Here is a 19739-nt window from a genome sequence, read left to right as displayed (position 1 = left end):
ATGATAACTAGATATCAAGTTTGGCGTTTGTAGCCCTTAGAATCTGCGAGTTATGCTTAAAAGAATATGTCTTAAAATCGATATATATCGATATTATGCAAAGAACAGTTATCGAGGAGCAAATGAGAAGCTCGTGCTGCGCTTGGTAGACGAAACTATATTTTTCACGTCCCTAGCTTACAAGATTGAGGCAGACTCATCGAACTGATCGAGCATATATATGGACACTTTCTAGGGTCAAAGCACTATTATATACATTATATATATACATATAATATTATATACTTTTTACCCATTTTTGTTCGGATTCAATTGCCTTACTTTAATTTAAATTAACTTTGTTTAACCAAATTGATACGAAAGTATTTCCTAAATTCTTATTATTTAAATTGAATTGAAACCCGATTGGAGGATAGGCGATTTAATATGCTTGCCAACACATGCCGTGGCAGCTTTTGTGCCCAACTGTACGTACGCAATTGGGCTGGACCAAAACTTTTTAGGCAGGCTGCACATAACAAATGTGCTTATTAACGGGTCGGGCTGGAGGTGGAACGAAAAAAGCTGTAATTGCCAATAACTGTAGATATATAATATGCGCAGAGATAAGGACTTGCAGGCACACACACACACACGCACACACACACACATGCAGTGGAAATATTGCACACAGGAGCAGAGACAGTTATGTGCACCCACAATTGTTGATTGTATCATCATGTGGGCGGCTCTGCCTGCCCATGTGTGTGTGTGTGTAGATGAATAACAGCAGATAATAATTATGTGTGTGTGTGTGCAGCTATTGTTGCGTATACGCACCGTTTGCCAGTTGGGGCCATAAAGTGGGCCATTGTCTTGCCCTGGCTGAGGTTCAGCTCTTGCTGCGGTTTTTTTTTTGGTTGGAGCGAGGCGAGGGCTTGCAAAATCGACTAGATGTAGATGTGTGCATAATAAAAATATTAGCACACGCAGTCAAAAGTTTTTGGGCGTTCTGGATGTGGCCGTGGGCGTGGCACAGTTCCGGTGTTCGGATAGAGCAGCCCAAAAACGGACAAGAGCAGACGGTGACACAGGAAACTAAAATAGAAAACAAAACAAAAGCACATAAACAACTCAGTTACAGTTTGTGCCAGGGGGGGACGACTTGGTTTAAGTCAGTTGATGGGAGGGGGGGGGGGGGGGGAGGGGGGTGGCGACTGCAGCGGAGGCACAGCTGCTGCTGGCATTGGCCGCAGTCGGTTTTAAATTTTAGCAGCTCGCCGCGTTGACATTTAGCTTGGCCCAGTCAAGGCGTGGCAGTGGGCGATGGGCGCAGAGTTGCATTTAATGGCTTATTAAAATGCTGTCTCCCTCTCTGACACTCTCTATAATACCCTGTAGCCATTGCATAGTGGCCAAAGAAGGGGTATCATAGAGTATCATAGTTTTTTCGAACAATAAAGGCCGAAGTTATGCAAGAATAGAACAGAATAGAATTCGTACCGTAGGAAGTTGGGAAGTTTAGAGGCAGGGTATCTGCTAGTCGGGTACTCCTCCCGCTGGCCCTATCTGTCATTGTTTTTGTCGACTGTCTGTTGGGCGCATTAAAATAACATTATGTCTAATGTGGTAAAGTTGTCTTGAATCTTGAATCACCTGCAGAATTTTGGCACGCAATCAACTGAGAAGCCTGGGCAGCGGCGATTTTCGTTATCTGCAGCACTTGGAGGATCTGTAAGTATGGCTCGAATCCTGCGAACTTCTCGCTAATTGCTGCCCTGCTCCCTCCCAATAGCGATCTGCGCGGCAATCTGATATCACACTTTGAGGCGCAGGTCTTTGCTCAGCTACACAGCTTGGAGGTGCTGTAAGTGGACGCCAGCTTGAAGTCCCTTCGATTCGCCGGTCTATATCTTTCACTTCTTCTCGTTCCCTTTAGCTATCTGAACAATAATCGCTTGCAGCAGCTACGACCGGGCATGTTTCCCAGCAATTTGGTACATTTGCACACTTTGTCGCTGGCGCACAACCAAATTTCCAGCATTGCGGCCAACACGTTCACATTTCCCCAGCTGCGGCACTTGTAAGTATTCAGGGAGGGGTTGGTTACCGCAGAGGGGCTGGTGATGGACGGAGGTGTCCTTCGCCCCACACATAGTTCACATTGCAGAAATTTTTGTTACATTTACGCTTACAGATTTCTGGCCGGCAATCAATTGTCCTACATACGCGACGGAACCTTTTGCAACCTCAGCTATCTACAAGGCTTGTAAGTAACAACAACAACAGCAACAACAAATTGAAAAACAATAACAAGAAGAGAGAACAGTCAACTAACCTGACTGACTATGCGAATACCCTGTGAGTGGGCAAGTTAGACAAGTAAAAGCAAGAAACGTGAATGAAAAAGACGGCGAAGCAAATCCACTTGAGCCTGCAAGCACTGCAATCAATTAAACTGACAGACTATACAAATACCCTGTAAATCGTATGAGCTTAGTTAAAAGGCGTGTCACCGAACCACAGTCAATTTACTTTTGGGCCATGCCTAGGAATAACTTATACTGAGCTATTTAACTACTCGAGTAATTATAAGTTTATAAAGTTAATTACTTATTCATTAATTAATTACTTTAAATACTTAGGTTATTATGCCCAACATATTTATCAACTGGCGTTATATGATGTGAAAAGCTGAATAAATTCCAAATACTTTAGTAATTATTTGAGCAAAGAAAGTAATTAAATGTAACAGCAAAAGTAATTAGCTGCAAAAATGGTCAGTACATTGATAATTAGACATTGCAAATGTAATTCAGGCGTCGCGCATGCCCCGTCTGTGTATAATTTTCTGCAGGGTATTTGAAAGAAATTTTTTTGGGACAAGAGAAAATGCGAAGCGTCTGATAGGCATATAAAAATCTGTCGCGGCTTATCTGGCCTGCGAGTTTTTCAATTTGGTTAGGCTTAGGCTTTTGCGACAAAAACAGGGGGAAGTATGGGACGGGGGGAAGGGCTGTGAATGTTTTTTGTGTTTGTGTAGCTTGCGCTTGAGGAATTTCATTTATCAATAATGACAGACAAAAGGGACACGCCAAGCGATTCAACTGGAATGTGGCCTGAAAAAAGGCAAATGAAAGAAAATAAAAGAAAATGGAAAAGAAATATTAGAAAAAATGACAGACAAACTAGTTTTGTTTGTCTTTCGCCAATGCATATTGAGCAGCAGCAGCAGCAGCAGCTCTCTCTCTCTCTCCCTCTCTCTCTCTCTCTCTCTCTCTCTCTTTTTCTCTGGCCAGCCACATGCAACAAATGGCCGCGGCACAGCTGCAACTTTAATGATAAAACTTCTGCAGCGACGTGGCCAAAAGTTGTTGCATGCTTAGCGGCAGCCCCACACACAAACACACAAACACACTCGCACACCTGCACACACTCACACCTTGACATAACTTCTTCGTCAGGCATTTGAATGAGAACCAAATCGAGAAATTCGATTTGCACGCCTTCGACTGTCTGGAGAATCTCAGCTCCCTGCTGCTAACTGGAAATCGCTTTAAGACCCTCGAGCCGGCTGTGCTGCAAAATCTGAGCAGTCTTGACTTTATGTAAGTATATACTATATAAACACCACGTAAGAGCGCATTAATAAGCTACACCTTCTTTAATACTCTGTTCACAAACTGAATATGCGCATATTAGCTCTGTGTTCTGTCCGTAAGAGACGACTCTTCGATTGCACTTTTTACTTGCTGAAAATCTCCTTTAATGAATGCCAAGACTTTTCTGTTCCAATGCATATATATATATATATTCAGGGCTCATTTAGTAACTACGATAGCATTATTTTTGATAGAACGGGAATTATCATTAAAATGTGGACAATTTACGACAAAATCAAGGTTTGAACCAGCACGTTGGTTCAACCATAAAGCGAACTTAAAGACAGCGCGTAATGCGAACCAACAAGAAATCTTTTAAGGTTTTGCAATCCTGGTAAAAAGACAAACAGAGTCGTTTCAATTGACTTTGAACTGTTATTAGACTGTGAGCAGAGTATGCCGCAGTCGGCTACAGCCGACTAAAGAACAACATGTTCTGTTTGTAATTGCCATGCCGCTCTCTCTCTCTCTCTCTCTCTCTCTCTCTCACTCTCTCTCTCACTCTCTCTCTCTCACTCTCTCACTCTCACTCACTCTCCCTCTGTCTTGCAGCTACTTCTCGTGGTTCCATTTGTGCCGCGCCGCGCTGCATGTACGCGTTTGTGATCCCCGCGGCGATGGCATCAGCAGCACCTTTCATCTGCTCGATAACCAGCTACTGCGCGGCAGGTAAGTGCCTGACCCCCTGACCCCCCTGGCCACCTGTCACCTTCCCCCGCGCTGGCTGAGCCAGCTTCATCCTCAAATCCTTGGTTGCAACTCAGCAGGCAATGTGCAACTTACGACGCCCTCTTTTATGTTTATGTTTATGTTTATTGTTTACCATTTTGCTTAGCTTTATGTTTATGTGTTTTGCATATTGTTTTTGCTAGACCCATTCGTGCTTCGTTCGGGGCAATTATTTGGCAGATACTGTTGGATAAAGCTGAATTCATGCTTTGCCCCATTTTAACCATTTTCAATAAGTTCAGGTTATAAAAAAAGAATTAAAAAGTTGATGGGTCTTCGGTTGATAAGATCTAAGCGAAAAGCATTTCCAAAATTCCATTTCTTAATATTGGAATATATATATTTATATTTAACATATTTTTATAGTAAATCCAAATACCAAATACTCGCAAAGTTGCAAAGTTGTAAAGTTCAATATTCAATTCCTAAACAATTACCCACACTGGCTAGCTCCAAATACCTAACGACTGTTGAGAAAGTTTTTCTAATTTAATCAAGCGTTTTACAACACTTAATTCATAGTTGGAAGTATTGCAGAACTAGACAGTTGGCTTTGAACTCAATTAAACGGCATACACTTGAGATTTTCACATTGTTTCAAGTAGGGGGGAGAGAATGAGAGAGAGCGAGAATGCGAGAGAATGAGAATGGGCAACAGTTATTAATTTGAATTAGGCAAGCGAAGGATTGGTTTTAAGTAAAACAATTTATGGATTGTTTTTCGCCTTAATGTTTGTATTTGAATTTGAGAATGTGTTCTTGTTCTTCTTGTTCTTCTTGTTGTTTTTGTTGTATGTTGTTTTCGTAGTTGTTTTTTCGTTGTTATGTTGTTGTCGTGCTGTTGTTGCTGTTGTTGTTGTTGTTGTTGTTGCTGCTGCTGCTGTTGTTGGTCTATTTCATGACATTGGCGAAATTCATTTGGCTGCAACATCGACGGCCGAACAACCCGACGCTCAATTGTAGAGGGCACGGCGCAGGCGTTCGCGCAACACCAGCAATCGCATCTGGTGCTGATGGTCCGTGCTGCCCAATGGGGCTGTCGATGGCGGCTCCACCATTAGACCGTTGCGGCCGGCGCATGGCACGCCCCCGCCTCGATTGCGCACAACCAGATCCAGATCCACGACGGCGCTGAGCTCTTGATTTTGACGCTGATACTCAAAATGCATGCCGACCACTTACAGTAAATGCAATTTGAAAATTTAGACTATTTCTCGATTTGAGTACGACAATGTACATATAATATTATGACTGGACTTGACTATACACTGATACCATTTGACAACAAATGCTCCGCACATTGCCTGCTGCCAGCTTCCTACTTTGTTTCCCCTCAACATCAACAAACTACACATATTACAAAAAAAAATAAGAAAAGGAGCTCGGTTCCATTCAGGCCAAAGTTAAGAGTGAGCATTTAATCACTTAACTACAGCCCGAATCCTTTTAGGCATAGTTTTTAATTAAACGAAGTATTGAGCCGAAAATTCTGTCTTTTCTGAAGTCTTTTTCGTTTAATTAAAATACTTTTTCTAACAACATTTATAATCAATAATGATAATGATAATGATAATGATAATGATAATGATAATGATAATGATAATGATAATGATAATGATAATGATAATGATAATGATAATAATGATAATGATGATGATAATGATAATGATAATGATAATGATAATGATAATGATAATGATAATGATAATGATAATGATAATGATAATGATAATAATAATGATATTAACATTCCCATTAATATCATTTTGAATATCATTGCTATTATCATCATTGTTATCATTATTATTGTTATTATAAACACTTGTGCCCTCATATATATCATAGTTGACCATATAAAAAATGATGTCCACCTGGCTAATTTAAGATCCAAGCTAGTTAGTGATTCTTTTATAGATATATTCCGCGCCCTATGTTGGGCGCCAATTGCATTGTTGGAGTTGCAGTCGAAACTGGGAAAAACGCCTTTTCCATTTGGCATTTTCATTTACTGGGAAACGGACGACAGACGAGCGGACGGGCAGCACTTGTCATCAGCTGCTAACGTGACTGAGTGATTATCTGGTTGCTGCCTGCCCTGCCACAGCGGGACGTGAGTGGCTAATGTAGACGATGCCAACTGCCACGCCCCCCGTCCATGCCCACTGTGGCATTGCCTTGTGTGAAAATGAAAATTACGTTTTTCCTTCGGTTTTCCTTCAGTTTGTTTGTTTGTTTTGCTTACATTTACAAGCTCTGCGTGCTGTCTGAGTTTTGAGTTTTTCATTTTTCCTTCGGCCTGCTCCTTAAAAGTCCCCGCAACACGCCCGCTGCCAACTCTGGCAAGTTGTCTAATGTGAGTTTGAGTGTGTGTTTGAGTACACTCATTCGACTACTCGTTCGTCTACTCATTTTCCTGTTCGCATAAGCTGCAAAGCAAATATCACCAGATACAACTAGAGTGGGTGTGCGTGTGTCTGTGTGTGTGTCTACATGACTGCGAATGCCTGCACGTTGGACAGCCAAGGGATGTGCCTGCTGCATTATTTGTATACCCTTGTAGAGGGTATTGTAAAGCTGTCCTGAGTACCAGACATTTCCAGCTCCGAGTATATGTGTATATTCCTGATCAGCATCAAAAGAAGTGTTGATATAGCCACGTTATCTGTCCTGCTGCTAGTTTCTTCGCACTCTGTCTTAAAGCTTCAGCGATTGAACAGTACATATATAAAACTTTATCGGATCCCTATACCTCATAGCTGATATATAGCTGAAAGGACATCTTCTCTAGATATCTGAACCAAACTTGGCACTAAGAAGATCCAGCATGCTCCTTAAATGTAAATATTAGTAGAGCTCGGCCGGAAATCCATTTGTATTTTCAGCTAAACTTCTCTTGTTTTCAAGATATCTACACCAAATTCGACAATTGCGAGGATCGTCATTCTCGTAGCATATTTGCAGGACTTAACTTCAATATCATATGATATATATACAACATAGTGAGTATTATTTGAAAAATCGGAAAGCTTGTCCTCTGAAGTATTTCCACCTTTCTACAAGTATATTTGATTGTCGGTGTGCTGAATATAACCATTCCTACTTGTTTTTTTTTTTCAGTTGACGCTTTCATATAAATTTAATACTTTTTCACAGTGCTTTGTTTGTTTTTTCCGCTTTATCTGCCCTGCCTGGCGGGAGGTGTCATTATTCCCACCTCCTGCCAATTCGAGCCGCACTTTGTCCGCCTTCTCGAATTTTGTCCGCCAATTTTAGGCGATATTTGAACGCACGTAAGAACTTCGAGCTGAGGATGCCGCACACACACACACATCATTATATATGTATATATAAATAGTTGCATATCCACTTTTAAAAGGCATTTAAACGCGTTTCACTCTGTCATCAGCTTGCAAGAAGGCCTAACTTCTGCACAGCTAAAGTAACCACAATGCAGGTGGTGGCAACCCTTACAAAATAGTGTTGCACAACAGCTTAAGAGTGTTTGCAAACAACTGAGAACCGTTTTCTCATGTTTCCCTCACAATCAAGCATATTTTTAACTTGAAAGCTTGCACTTCAGCTAAAAGCTAACTCCAAGGCTCGAAAATATAAATGACGATTGGGGATTTAAATGAAGATTCAGCTTAAACTAAAAGTACAGCTTAAGACTTATAGCTCACAGGTTGCAGGCTACAATTGTTGTATGAAAAGTGTAATCAAGCACCTTTTTAAACTTAAGCTTATTCTCAAACTGAAAGCTCAGAATCACTACAAAAGACTTATAAAAATGTAAATATATTTATTGCAACGTGTACAATTAAGCTCCTTCAACAAGAAAAAGCTTGCTGAAAAGCTCTGTATGCAATTAAATTAAGCTCCCGCTTTCTCTTGCTCTAAGCAATCGCTCTTCAAAGCTCAACTTTAAGCTTCACTTTAGCCAAGTGTCATTCAATCACAATTACTGGTGTGTGGGAAGAACTTCTTGTCTTTACTTTAGCATTAACCCAGCAACGTGTCATGATTTTTGCTTGTAAGGCAAATGAATGGATGACAGGACACTTGAAGCTGGCATAAATTACAGTCCCATTGCTAACTGGCTACCACTTTCCAACCCTACCTTCTTCCACCCCCAGCCCCGCACACTATCTTGGCAATCATCGTAAGTAGTAGGGAAGCATTCACAATTGTCCTCGACAGCAGCTGGCGGATGCGGAATGCCAACTACTAGTGTGCGCCGTGTCCTGGCAACCAAATCATAATTCCACGAACAAACGGCAGCAACTATGACTGCAATAATGAGCACCCCAGCCACTTGACAATTGTGCGCCACACACACAAACACACACACACACAACAAGAACACACACTCTGTGGCACAAAGGCGGCTACACCTAATTGGCCAATAACATTGAGTAGGGGTTTGAGGCGGGGGGCGACGTCTTTTGGGCACTTAAATTTGCTTTAATTGCCTAAATTTATGGCAATTGATATTCCGTTTGCATACGCACTGTGGGCGCTTCCTCTCGCTCTCTCTTTCTCTCTCTGTCTCTTTATCTATCATTTACCCCTTCTCTCTTCCTCTCAATTCATCCCTCTCTATATATATTTGTATACAACTTACGGGTATTTTCCGGCCGTTTTTTTTTAATTTCAAGTTTTATGCTTTCAATTATCAGCAAACCGCCCATTCCACCCATTTTCCGCCCGTGGAAAGTTCAAATTTCCCGACCGACCTTCTACTTTAGGCCTAAATTGGTATTTTACACCAGTTGAGTGCTAACCCGGCGTTGCGCGGCTCAAGTAACATTTAAATCAACATGAAAACTTATTCCACGTCTCTTGATAGTTTTGGCATAGATATTTGAAAGCGGGGTTGGAGTCCATCGAATTAAGACCCAGGGACCTTTGAAAAACAGTAATAAGACGATCGTATTGATACGAAAAGATAACATGCAACCGTTTTCCGCCAATTTTTCACATGTGTGAGTGGAATTTTCGAAAACTGTAAGCCCAAAATCTTTGACTTTTAATTTTCCACCCAGGGGAGTGGATTTACGAAACAAGTATCACATGAATTTTCACATCAATCTTTGTGAATAACAGTTTTCCGAGAATTTTTTACGTATTCATTACATTTTTATATCGCGCTTTGAAAATAAGTTTTAAGACTATCGGAAAAAACTTTAAGCTGTGAACACATAACTTTTGAACACAATTTTCCACCTCGTTGGGTGGATTTTGTGAAAAGTGTGAAAGACGTCTCAAATGAAAGTTTTCCCCCACATCGCATGTTCTGTAAAAAATGCAGCTTTTCAGCTCTAGCAGTCAGTCAGTCAGTCCATCAATCTGACAGTCAGTCATCCAGTTTCATCTAAATAGATATTTGCCTTTGTTTCTTCACAGCGTTTGGATCATGGCCTCGATTGCGGTGGTGGGCAACCTGCTCGTCCTGGCTGGCCGTTATTTTTACAAATCTCGCAGCAATGTGGAGCATTCGCTTTACTTGCGCCACCTGGCGGTCAGTGACTTTCTCATGGGCATCTACCTGACGCTCATCGCGTGCGCGGACATCAGCTTTCGCGGCCAGTACATTCGCCACGAGGAATCCTGGCGGCACAGCGGACTCTGCGCCTTTGCAGGTAGCACTGTGCACAAGTTCCCCTTTGATCCATCAATATAATCCTACGGTTTGCAGGCTTTCTGAGCACCTTCAGCTGTCAGTCGTCCACACTGCTGCTAACCCTGGTCACCTGGGATCGCCTGATGTCTGTCACACGGCCACTGAAGCCACGCGATACGGAAAAGATTCGGTAAGTTCAAAATTTAGACGCGATTCGGATGAAAATATGTTGAAAAAGTGCTAAAGTGCTTTAAAGTATTGCTCTAAACCGGCTATGGAATAAGCGCCGGTTCGAACCCCAGGCTATACTATAAAACGAACATTCAACTTATTTAGTCGAACCTTAATCTAAACCAAACAATATTTTCTGATAACAGAATAACTTGATAATTCAAAATCAATTTAAACATAATAAATATATGATATATCAGGATTGGTGTGTTCAAAGTGAAAAGAAACCCGATATTTGAGCAAAAAAGGGTCTGACCAAAAGGCGAGATTTTGTTGCTAGTCGTGAACCAAATACAAAAGTACTTGAGTTCCCCAAAGCCTTTAACTTTTTTTAAAGTATTGAAGATTCAGTAGAACATAATTCACAGCCTCACTGCAGTGCTGTGAAACGCTATTAATTGTGTGTGCAGTGTTGTAAAACGCCAGCTATATAGCCCAGTTTTTCGCTTTCAGAATTGTTCTGCGCCTGCTGCTCGTGTGGGGCATCAGCTTTGGACTGGCCGCAGCCCCGCTGCTGCCCAACGACTACTTTGGCGCCCATTTCTACGGCAACAACGGCGTCTGCCTCTCGCTACACATACACGATCCCTACGCCAAGGTGAGCATGCAAAGCGGTATCGAATAGAAAGTATTTAACTCGGCTATTTGACAGGGCTGGGAGTACTCGGCGCTGCTGTTCATTTGCATCAACACGATCTCGCTGATATTCATACTGTTCTCGTACGTGCGCATGCTGCAGGCGATACGCGACTCCGGCGGCGGAATGCGGAGCACGCACAGCGGGCGCGAGAGTGTGGTGGCCACGCGGTGAGTCAATTGGCGGCAAGTCTTGCCCAAAGGTAGCTCACGAGCTTAGAGAGACGCGTTTCCTCTGTCAACAGCTTGAAAGAAGGCCTGACTGCTGCACAGCTAAAGTAAAGGTGGCAACACTTACAAAATAGTGTTGCACAACAGATTAAAGGGGTCTGCAAACAACTGAGAAACGTTTACTCGTCTTGCTATCAAAGTTAACAAACACTTTAACTTGTTGTTAAGCCTGAGAACGCTTTGATAAAGTGCTTGGCAGTTCTGTTTCTTTCTGGAATCAGCGGAGATTATCTATCTTATTAGGCTGGCAAATTATCTTAGGACTCTTTGAAAGGAGAATCTTGGAGAAGCGAACGTAGCTTTGCATAAAAACTCTTAAAAGACCTGCCAGAATAAATGTTCTGGTAGTTATAAAACTTTATGTATAAAGCTTCTAACTGACATATCCCATATTTTAGATGGAATAGACATCATTGTAGTACAAAAAAAAACCCATATTTGTTCGACTCAAAAAACTTGATCCATTAAGACAATTTTACCCCATTTTAGGTGGGTTTTCGTTATTTCCCTATTTAGGAATATTCTTAGATGGAAATTTATAGAAATGTTCCGACAAGAATGCTAACAAGAATTTATCAAAGCGATATTCTTCGGGCGTAATGCTCCGATCCGAATTATTTTTACAAGAAACAATCAATAGTTTCTATGCCTACAGTTTGAAAGTCATTCTTGTTACTTACAGTTTGACAAGCAGCCAGCCAATAATCAAAGTAGAGTCTCTTCGGGTGGTTGGCAGCTGCTTTTACGCCGTGAACAGAGTATCGTGTAGTCGACTGCAATGTTAGCCTGCTTTTCTTATTCCTTACAGTTTTGCCATCATTGTGACCACGGACTGCGCCTGCTGGCTGCCCATTATTGTGGTCAAAGTGGCCGCACTGTCAGGTAAACCAATATCGCTTACTCGCTCGCATTTGTGGGCTCGTCCGATTGACTGATGCTGTGCTCTTCTAGGCTGTGCCATCTCGCCCGATCTGTACGCCTGGCTGGCGGTGCTGGTGCTGCCGGTGAACTCGGCGCTGAATCCGGTGCTCTATACGCTGACAACGGCCGCGTTTAAGCAGCAGCTGCGCCGATATTGCCACACGCTGCCCACCTGCTCGCTGGGTAACAATGAGACGCGCTCCCAAACGCAGACCGGCTACGAGTCCGGCCTGAGCGTCAGTTTGGCGCATTTGGGCGGTGGCGGTGGCGTCGGCGGCGGCATTGGCGGATCCGGGCGCAAGCGCATGTCGCACAGGCATATGAGCTACCTGTAGGTCGACTTGGACTGAGCAGCGCGATTTTATCCACATGTGATCTAAATAGTTAAATTTAAATATAATTCTATCAAATATACAAACGTGTAATTAAATGCATATATTTGGAATTTTGCTGCGCAAAAAGGAAAAGGAGACATCTTTCTTTCATAATGGATTTTTCAACAGGGTTAAATACGAAATCCAAAACTAACCTCAAATGTTGTTTAACTGTAAATGCAGGCGCATAACCTCAAAAATTGAGTGCATTCACAGCTACTTGTATTGCTAAGGGTGTGTGTGTGTGTGTGAGTGTGGATGTGGGTGTCCGGCTAACCAGGTGTGATAGCAACTGTGGCTACTGATTGCCCTGCGGCTCGGTGGCAATGTTGACATTGCTCTGGACATGATATGGTCCCTCGTTGACATAAGCGGTGAAGCGCACCGTTTCGGTGGCCGTGAACTCGCTACTGACCGACAGCTGCTCCATAATCTGCCACTTCAGATACTTGACATCCTTGTGCAGATCGGGCTGACGCGAGAGCAAAAACTCAATGGCACCCGCTGTGCCCTGCACAGCTTTGATGCCCCATTGGTACTGGCAGAGGGTCTTCAGCAGGCCCAGCGCGGCCAGCTGGAGATCGGGAAACGGTGTGTGCAGCAGCTCCATGATGTGGCTCAGCTGCTGGCCACTGGCGAAGCACTCGTACCAGTTCTTCAAAATGGAGCTGCGACAACAAACAAGAGAAGTAAACAGTCAGAGGCAGCTACTCATTAAGCCCGAACACATGCGCACCTCAGCTCAGAGCTGGCCGGCGTCTCCTGGGTAAAGATGATATCCAGAGAGTTGAGCAAGCGTATTTTCAGCGGCGGCGAGAGATTTCTGGTGTAGTCGGCATACTTGCGCAGTGTTTGCTGCATGGCCGGCTGGAACTGGGCATGCATTAGCTTCTTGCCCTGCACGGAGCTTGCCAGATTGGCCAGCGTGTCCATGGCCGTGGGCAGGACAGCCTCATCGCTGGACTGCAGCAGCTCAAACAAGCAGGCCAGCATGTGCGGATAGCCGGCGATGATCTTTTGCGGCTGCACCGCAGCCACTTTGCCAAAGAACTTCATGATGCTGGGTATAAGCAGGGTGTCCAATGGATGCTCCTCGATGCGCTGCACGCGACTGCTGATGATGTCGAAGACACGACGTCGCTCCATATAGCTGAGGCCGTGATTCTGCTCGGCCAAAGGCACCAGTATCTCCAGCACGCTCGCCTGCAGCAGCACATCGTCGTTGTCCAGCTCGCCGAGCGCTGCATCCAGTATGAACTCGACGGAGCTGAGAGAGTCGGCGCTGCGCTTGGCCAGCATGACTCCCAACTCGTAGGCGCGACAGCGTACCACTTCGTTCTGCTGCAGCAGCTGCACTAGCTTGGACTGGACGCCGGCATCATTTAGCCACTGGCTGAGCACAATGGTCAATATTTGGATGGCGGCGGCGCTGCACTGCGTCTCCGGCTGTTGCAGCTCGTCTAGCACATAGACGAGCAGCTCGTTGCTGGGCAGCGTCTGTATTGCGCTGTCGTTAGTCTGGCGGCGCAGCTCCTTTAGCAGATTGTTGAGCACCAAGGCACGCAGTGCGGGATTTGAATGATGCAGTGCGGGGTTGAGCAGCTGCGGCAGATTCGCATCGCTCATGTCCAGCTGCAGCTGGTCCAGGCAGCTGCGTATAAAGTCAGTGGACATATTCACTAGCGGCTCTTTGTCGGCATCCTCGACGATGGCGCATTCGTAGAGCGCCGGCGCGCGCAACAGCGACTCAATTATGTGGCGCGGCAGGGCCGATTGTTTGTTAATTTTTGTAAACATACTGGTGAGCGTCTCCATGCGCTTGCCCTTTGCATTTAGCTCACGCAAATTGGTTTGCCACCATTCCTCCTCCATTCTGTGCTCGTTGCGTTTCTCTGCTTTGCTTACGACAACAAAAACTTTCAACTTTTGTATTAAACGAAAATAATAAAAGCCAAGCAACTGGGTGCTTATCGATACAATTGTGACAGCCAAAGCCGCTAGTCACGGTCAGTGTGACCGCGTCTTGTGCAGGCATAAAATACCCAAAAATACCGAATACAGCAGGTATCTATAAAATTTACCACTTTGGTGTGTATCGATAAGAATTAAACATATTTTTATATATTAATATGGATTTAGATTATATATGACGCATTTTGACCAAAAAACTCGATTTTAAATGGCTATTACAAAACAAAAAAAACATTAAAGTAAAAGTATCGACAAATATATGTATATGTCGATATGTCGGTATTTATTCAACAGCCCAACTATCGATAGCGACTTTGTATATATTACAACCCTAAGTCCGACGCCATTTTACAGACTTTTTTTTTTGTGACGCAGCGTTGTTGTAATAAAAAAGGTTGTAATTTTCTTGAACTGCAACAACTGCCAAGTAATTTAACGCAAAGCAGAATTAAAAATGTCGCAACGCTTTGCGCCTGGCCAAGCGCCGGTGCAGTCGCGCTACCAGCCACCACCCCAATCGCCTGGCATGCGTCCCTATCCACCAGTCACCGGCACCACTTTCCCGGTAAGTGCAAATCAATCATCGATTAATTGCCAATTTTCACACTGTTCGTTTTTTTTTTCGCCCCTTCCCCCACTTTTTTGCATGCAGCCACGCGGCTTTCCGCTACATCCGAATACAACGCAGCCAGTGCCCGGCAGCGTTACCGCGCCCGTTGGCCCCGGCCCCGCACTGCTGCAGCGCACCACCCAGCCCAGTTTCCAGAGCGGATTGCGCGGCAGCGGCTCCGGCGGTGCTGGCGGCGGCGGTGGCAGCAAACGCTCGGCGGAGTCGCGTAGCCTGAACAGCGGTCCCAACAAGGGCGAATTTGCAGCTGGCGCCAAAAAGAAGAAGAAATTGGCGGACAAAATATTGCCCCAAAAGGTGCGCGACCTGGTGCCGGAGTCGCAGGCGTACATGGATCTGCTAACATTTGAACGCAAACTGGACGCCACCATCATGCGCAAACGCCTGGACATACAGGAGGCGCTCAAGCGGCCGATGAAGCAGAAGCGCAAGCTGCGCATCTTCATTTCGAATACATTCTACCCGAGCAAGGAGCCGAGCAATGATGGGGACGAGGGCGCCGTTGCCTCCTGGGAGCTGCGTGTGGAGGGGCGTCTGCTGGAGGATGGCAAGGGTGATCCCAATACGAAGATCAAGCGCAAATTCTCGTCGTTCTTCAAGTCGCTGGTCATCGAACTGGACAAGGAGCTGTATGGGCCGGATAATCATCTGGTGGAATGGCATCGCACACATACCACACAGGAAACGGACGGGTTTCAGGTGAAACGGCCCGGCGATCGGAATGTGCGCTGCACCATCCTGCTGCTGCTCGACTACCAGCCGCTGCAGTTCAAACTGGATCCGCGCCTGGCCCGGCTGCTGGGCGTGCACACACAGACGCGGCCCGTCATCATCTCGGCGCTGTGGCAGTACATCAAGACGCATAAGCTGCAGGATGCCCACGAGCGGGAGTATATCAATTGTGACAAATATTTGGAGCAGATCTTCAGCTGTCAGCGCATGAAATTCGCTGAGATACCACAGCGTCTGAATCCGCTGCTCCATCCGCCAGATCCGATAGTCATCAATCATTTCATTGAGAGCGGCGCGGAGAACAAACAGACCGCCTGCTACGATATCGATGTCGAGGTGGACGACACCCTCAAGACCCAAATGAATAGCTTTTTGATGAGCACCGCCAGCCAGCAGGAGATCCAGGGCCTGGACACAAAGATACACGAGACCGTCGATACGATCAATCAAATGAAAACGAATCGCGAATTCTTTCTCAGCTTTGCCAAGGATCCGCAAATGTTTATCCATCGCTGGATCATCAGCCAGACGCGAGACCTTAAGGTGAGTTACCACAAATGTCCCTGGCATCTGGCATCCTTCTCTAATCCTCTAAATTGTTTGCTCCCGCAGCTCATGACCGATGTGGTGGGCAATCCGGAGGAGGAGCGACGCGCCGAGTTCTACTATCAGCCCTGGACGCACGAGGCCGTATCGCGCTACTTCTTCACCAAGGTCAATCAGAAGCGCGCCGAACTGGAGCAGGCCCTCGGCATACGCAACGGCTAAGCGAGTCTCCTGTGAATCCCTGTCGCACCGCACGACATGGCACGGCACGGCACGGCAAACTCCCTTTTCCTTCGGCAGTTTAGTTTAAGCTCTAATGCTACTATATATACTATACATAATTAAATCATTTTTTTGCCAACAACAAAAAATATACAAAAAACCTAATACAAATAGATCACCTGTATCCCAGTCAGGATCATTAAATGTATGCAAATACTGTGGGCATTCCTAGAGGCTAGTTGAGGGCCTATCAAAATACGTTGGGAATTGTCGCTAACATTCCATTTCGTCTGGATGTGCCGTCTTTTATCTTCCAACTGGGGAAAATTCTAGTTATGTGATTCCCACTTGAACTGTCCGACTACGCTCCATGTATGCTAGGCCATCTTTATGGATAATTCAGGATAACAAATGACATTGATGCGAGCCCTACTTAATTATATAACAATGTTTTTCCCAACAGATTTTTACCATGGCAGATATATCTACTCCTATATCGTATGATCTAGCAATGATGGCACTTTGCTCATATGTTGGCATATTTCTTGTAAGTAGATATTCATTCTCGAGCGTTGCTATATAATAAAATGTTCCGATGTTGAAAAGAACTTGTGTTTATATTGGGAGTATAAAGAGGCTTTTTTTTAGACAAATTTCGAAGCCATTTTCGACCGACAGCTACAGCTATATGTTATAGTGGTCCGATACGGCCGACTCTAGACATAATGCCTGCTAGGGGGACTTGTCTGCGTGGAAACGGGGAAAATGAATATATAGACCCGGCTGTTAAGGCTATTCAAGAAAATAACTCCTTCTAAGCTCGAGGGTATATTATACCTACTCCACCTGCGCAGATAATATCGCTACTGTGATGCCTGCCTCTCCGCCTGCTAGATATCTAGTGGGATACAGGGTATACAAATTTGTGGCGAGACTTCCAGTTGTCCTTAAGGATCGAACTGAAAAGGAACTCCAATCAGGAAAAGGAACTTCAACAATTCGTTAAACAAAAATAAAGCACAAGGCGGGCAACAAATGTTACGTGGAGACGCTTGCATTTGCTACAATAAACACTTACATGGTTGTGTGTGTGTGTTTGGGGGTGTGTGTGTGTAGGGTATATTGATTACAGCCAATGGTTGCAACTATTTGCTAAACAAATCGACGGAATATGCAGCTACTTAGCATTGTGATGTCGTGAGCCGGAGCGAGGCTTTAGTCGCGCTTGGGGCGAGACCCGGAGCCGGTGCCACGAGCCGGAGGCGTCTCATCAATGGCCAGGCCCGTATCGACGCGCGTTGCGTCCACCGGATAGAGCCAGCGCTGATACAAATAGATAAGGAACACAATATCGTCGCGCAGACAGGCGACACGATGAGCCGTCGGCATGGTGATGATGAAGGCAAAGAAGTCGTCGATGAACGTATTGAAGGCCTTGTACATGAAGGCACGCCAGGGCAGAGCCGCCACAGACTTGAGCTTGTAGTTGACAAACAGCTGCGGCAGCATGAACAGAAACCCAAACGCATAGACGCCATTCACCAGCGAGTTGAGGGTCCAGCTGTACCAGGACCGATGCGGCTGATACAGCAGCGAATAGACAGCGCCGCCCAGGCACAGCGGATACAGCAGATAGCTGAGATAGCGCATGCCCTCGCGATCGAATTGCTGCGTCTGCTGCTCGGCCAACTGGCCAGCGGCGGGCTGTGCTTGCCCGTTGCGCTGATCCACCTCCTCCAGTTTGCGGCTGATGAACGAGCTGAAGCTCAGCTCGAGCCGCAATATCTTCTTGCATTTCCACAGCTCGATCAGCGTGCCGAGGCCGACGGGCACCAGCACCAGATACGATGTCTGCTCGTCCAGCAGATACAGAAAGATGACGATCTGCGAGAAGGCGCGCCAGAGTGTGGTGCGCGTGGACAAGCCCTCGTAGGAGCGTTTCTGGCGCCAAAAGGACACGTCATTCTTGAAGCTCAGAAAGTCGAAGAGCATCTGTTGCGGCGGGAAGCAAGTGCAGCCGGTTAGATACATAATAATCAAATGTCATATATGATGGCTACTCACGTGAATGCTGGACACGAAGATGGTGCCGCAGAGCAGGTACACATTCGTATCGGAGAAGATGCCCTTGACCTCGTCAATGTCCTTGCTGGCAAATCCGAATGCCTGCAGCGCCTGTGTGGCGTGCTCCATGAGCAGCATCAGGCGCAGCTTGCCCACGCCGACGGGCTTGTAATGGAAGCGGAATGTGAATTCGGTGGTGTTGCTCGTCACGGCAACCAGATCCTTGAGCCGTGTATTGAACATGTCCGTCTGCAGTATGGGCAGTATTTGTTGCATGCGATTCACGCGTATCAGCTGGGCCATCTCTGGCGGCACGTCCGCCTGCGACAGCGCAAACAGATCCGTCAGCAGCGTCACGTACACATCGCTTCGTATGTGTGTGATGGGTCGACCCGGCACAGATGCCGGCTTGACAGGCGCTGCCGGCGGCGATGACGACGACTGCTTCTCGCCATCGCCCAGCAGATTGAAGGCCTCGGCACGCGGCAACATGTACTCGCACATGCTGAGCGTGTGCAGCACGGTGGGACCCTCGCGGCGCAGGGTGCGCCACTCAAGCGGCTCGCCCTCCAGCGCCAGCACCACATGCAGGTAGAGCGTGCCGTTGCGGCGCGTCTTGAGCGGCACGTCCAGCTTGAAGTCCTGATCGAAGGATTTGCCGTAATCGAAGCGCTTCGTCTTGTACAGATCCTGCACCTCGGTGGCAATCGGATTACGTGTCAGCGAGCTGAACAGCGCCAGCTGCAGACGCGGCCGCTCCGCCAGAAAGGATGTGTAGCAGGGCGAGTCGCTGCACTTGAGCGTCGTGAAGAGCTGCGACATTTGGTATATGGAATGCAGGATGTAGGCTAAAAACGCCACGCCCACCAGCGTCGAGATCGAAGGCATGGCCATGACGCCAACTGAACTGTGCCGCCAACTGATGAGGATGTCTGTGCACGTGCTGCCAACGCCCTGAGCTGAGGATGCGTTGGAGTCGAAAAGGCGCTGGCGCTGCCGTTTGGCGTTGGCAATTGAAAATTGGTAAACGTCTCTCAATTAATGCACATCGAAGTGCGCTAAATGCCGGCGTAGCTTTTTCAGTGTTGCACAACGTTGCCGCCTGGTGTTGGACAGCGGTCAATGGATCTGAGCCTACTTACGCTACGTTCACACACAAATGTTTCTCGTTTATTAATTTCTATTGTTTTTTG

The 19739-nt window shown here is 45.8% G+C and overlaps 4 protein-coding genes across 4 annotated transcripts in view; 2 read left to right on the top strand and 2 right to left on the bottom strand.

Moving 5' to 3' along the window:
* Positions 1-12444, top strand: part of LOC115767571 (relaxin receptor 2) — a 34734-nt gene extending 22290 nt beyond the window's left edge. Inside the window, exons 7-18 of the mRNA XM_030711857.1 lie at positions 1642-1713; positions 1775-1846; positions 1919-2062; positions 2177-2248; positions 3444-3587; positions 4194-4310; positions 9774-10009; positions 10066-10180; positions 10675-10819; positions 10874-11028; positions 11897-11970; positions 12040-12444. Of these exons, the coding sequence (XP_030567717.1) occupies positions 1642-1713; positions 1775-1846; positions 1919-2062; positions 2177-2248; positions 3444-3587; positions 4194-4310; positions 9774-10009; positions 10066-10180; positions 10675-10819; positions 10874-11028; positions 11897-11970; positions 12040-12344 (1651 nt within the window). The 3' untranslated portion in view covers positions 12345-12444. The remainder of the gene's footprint in view (positions 1-1641; positions 1714-1774; positions 1847-1918; positions 2063-2176; positions 2249-3443; positions 3588-4193; positions 4311-9773; positions 10010-10065; positions 10181-10674; positions 10820-10873; positions 11029-11896; positions 11971-12039) is intronic.
* Positions 12436-14440, bottom strand: LOC115767570 (26S proteasome non-ATPase regulatory subunit 5). Its single transcript, XM_030711856.1, has 2 exons — positions 13120-14440; positions 12436-13051 (listed from the first exon to the last, which is right to left on the bottom strand). The coding sequence occupies exons 1-2, from the start codon at positions 14253-14255 to the stop codon at positions 12682-12684; spliced, it is 1506 nt and encodes a 501-aa protein (XP_030567716.1). The 5' UTR covers positions 14256-14440; the 3' UTR covers positions 12436-12681.
* Positions 14441-14717: 277 nt separating this feature from the next.
* Positions 14718-16656, top strand: LOC115767576 (brahma-associated protein of 60 kDa). Its single transcript, XM_030711862.1, has 3 exons — positions 14718-14919; positions 15007-16257; positions 16327-16656. Exons 1-3 carry the CDS (start codon positions 14809-14811, stop codon positions 16480-16482), a joined length of 1518 nt encoding a protein of 505 aa, XP_030567722.1. The 5' UTR covers positions 14718-14808; the 3' UTR covers positions 16483-16656.
* Positions 16657-17518: 862 nt separating this feature from the next.
* On the bottom strand, positions 17519-19700 carry LOC115767574 (cleft lip and palate transmembrane protein 1-like protein). The gene is made up of 2 exons (XM_030711860.1): positions 18547-19700; positions 17519-18474 (listed from the first exon to the last, which is right to left on the bottom strand). The coding sequence occupies exons 1-2, from the start codon at positions 19438-19440 to the stop codon at positions 17698-17700; spliced, it is 1671 nt and encodes a 556-aa protein (XP_030567720.1). The 5' UTR covers positions 19441-19700; the 3' UTR covers positions 17519-17697.
* Between the last annotated feature and the right edge of the window lie 39 nt (positions 19701-19739).

Source organism: Drosophila novamexicana, unplaced genomic scaffold (genome assembly GCF_003285875.2).
Source record: "Drosophila novamexicana strain 15010-1031.04,08,12 unplaced genomic scaffold, DnovRS2.1 tig00001415-arrow-arrow-pilon, whole genome shotgun sequence".
Taxonomy (NCBI): domain Eukaryota; kingdom Metazoa; phylum Arthropoda; class Insecta; order Diptera; family Drosophilidae; genus Drosophila; species Drosophila novamexicana.
Note: the sequence above shows the minus strand (reverse complement) of the source record. Positions and strands in the feature narration are given on the sequence as shown.

Excerpts from the sequence above, each read along its gene's own strand:
- LOC115767570 (XM_030711856.1), bottom strand. The coding sequence starts at position 14,255 with ATGGAGGAGGAATGGTGGCAAACCAATTTGCGTGAGCTAAATGCAAAG. Across the intron at positions 13,052-13,119 it reads CCGGCCAGCTCTGAGCTGAG|CTCCATTTTGAAGAACTGGT; the intron begins GTGCGCATGTGT and ends TTGTTGTCGCAG.
- LOC115767576 (XM_030711862.1), top strand. The coding sequence starts at position 14,809 with ATGTCGCAACGCTTTGCGCCTGGCCAAGCGCCGGTGCAGTCGCGCTAC. Across the intron at positions 14,920-15,006 it reads TCACCGGCACCACTTTCCCG|CCACGCGGCTTTCCGCTACA; the intron begins GTAAGTGCAAAT and ends TTTTGCATGCAG. Across the intron at positions 16,258-16,326 it reads GCCAGACGCGAGACCTTAAG|CTCATGACCGATGTGGTGGG; the intron begins GTGAGTTACCAC and ends TTGCTCCCGCAG.
- LOC115767574 (XM_030711860.1), bottom strand. The coding sequence starts at position 19,440 with ATGGCCATGCCTTCGATCTCGACGCTGGTGGGCGTGGCGTTTTTAGCC. Across the intron at positions 18,475-18,546 it reads TCTTCGTGTCCAGCATTCAC|ATGCTCTTCGACTTTCTGAG; the intron begins GTGAGTAGCCAT and ends CCGCCGCAACAG.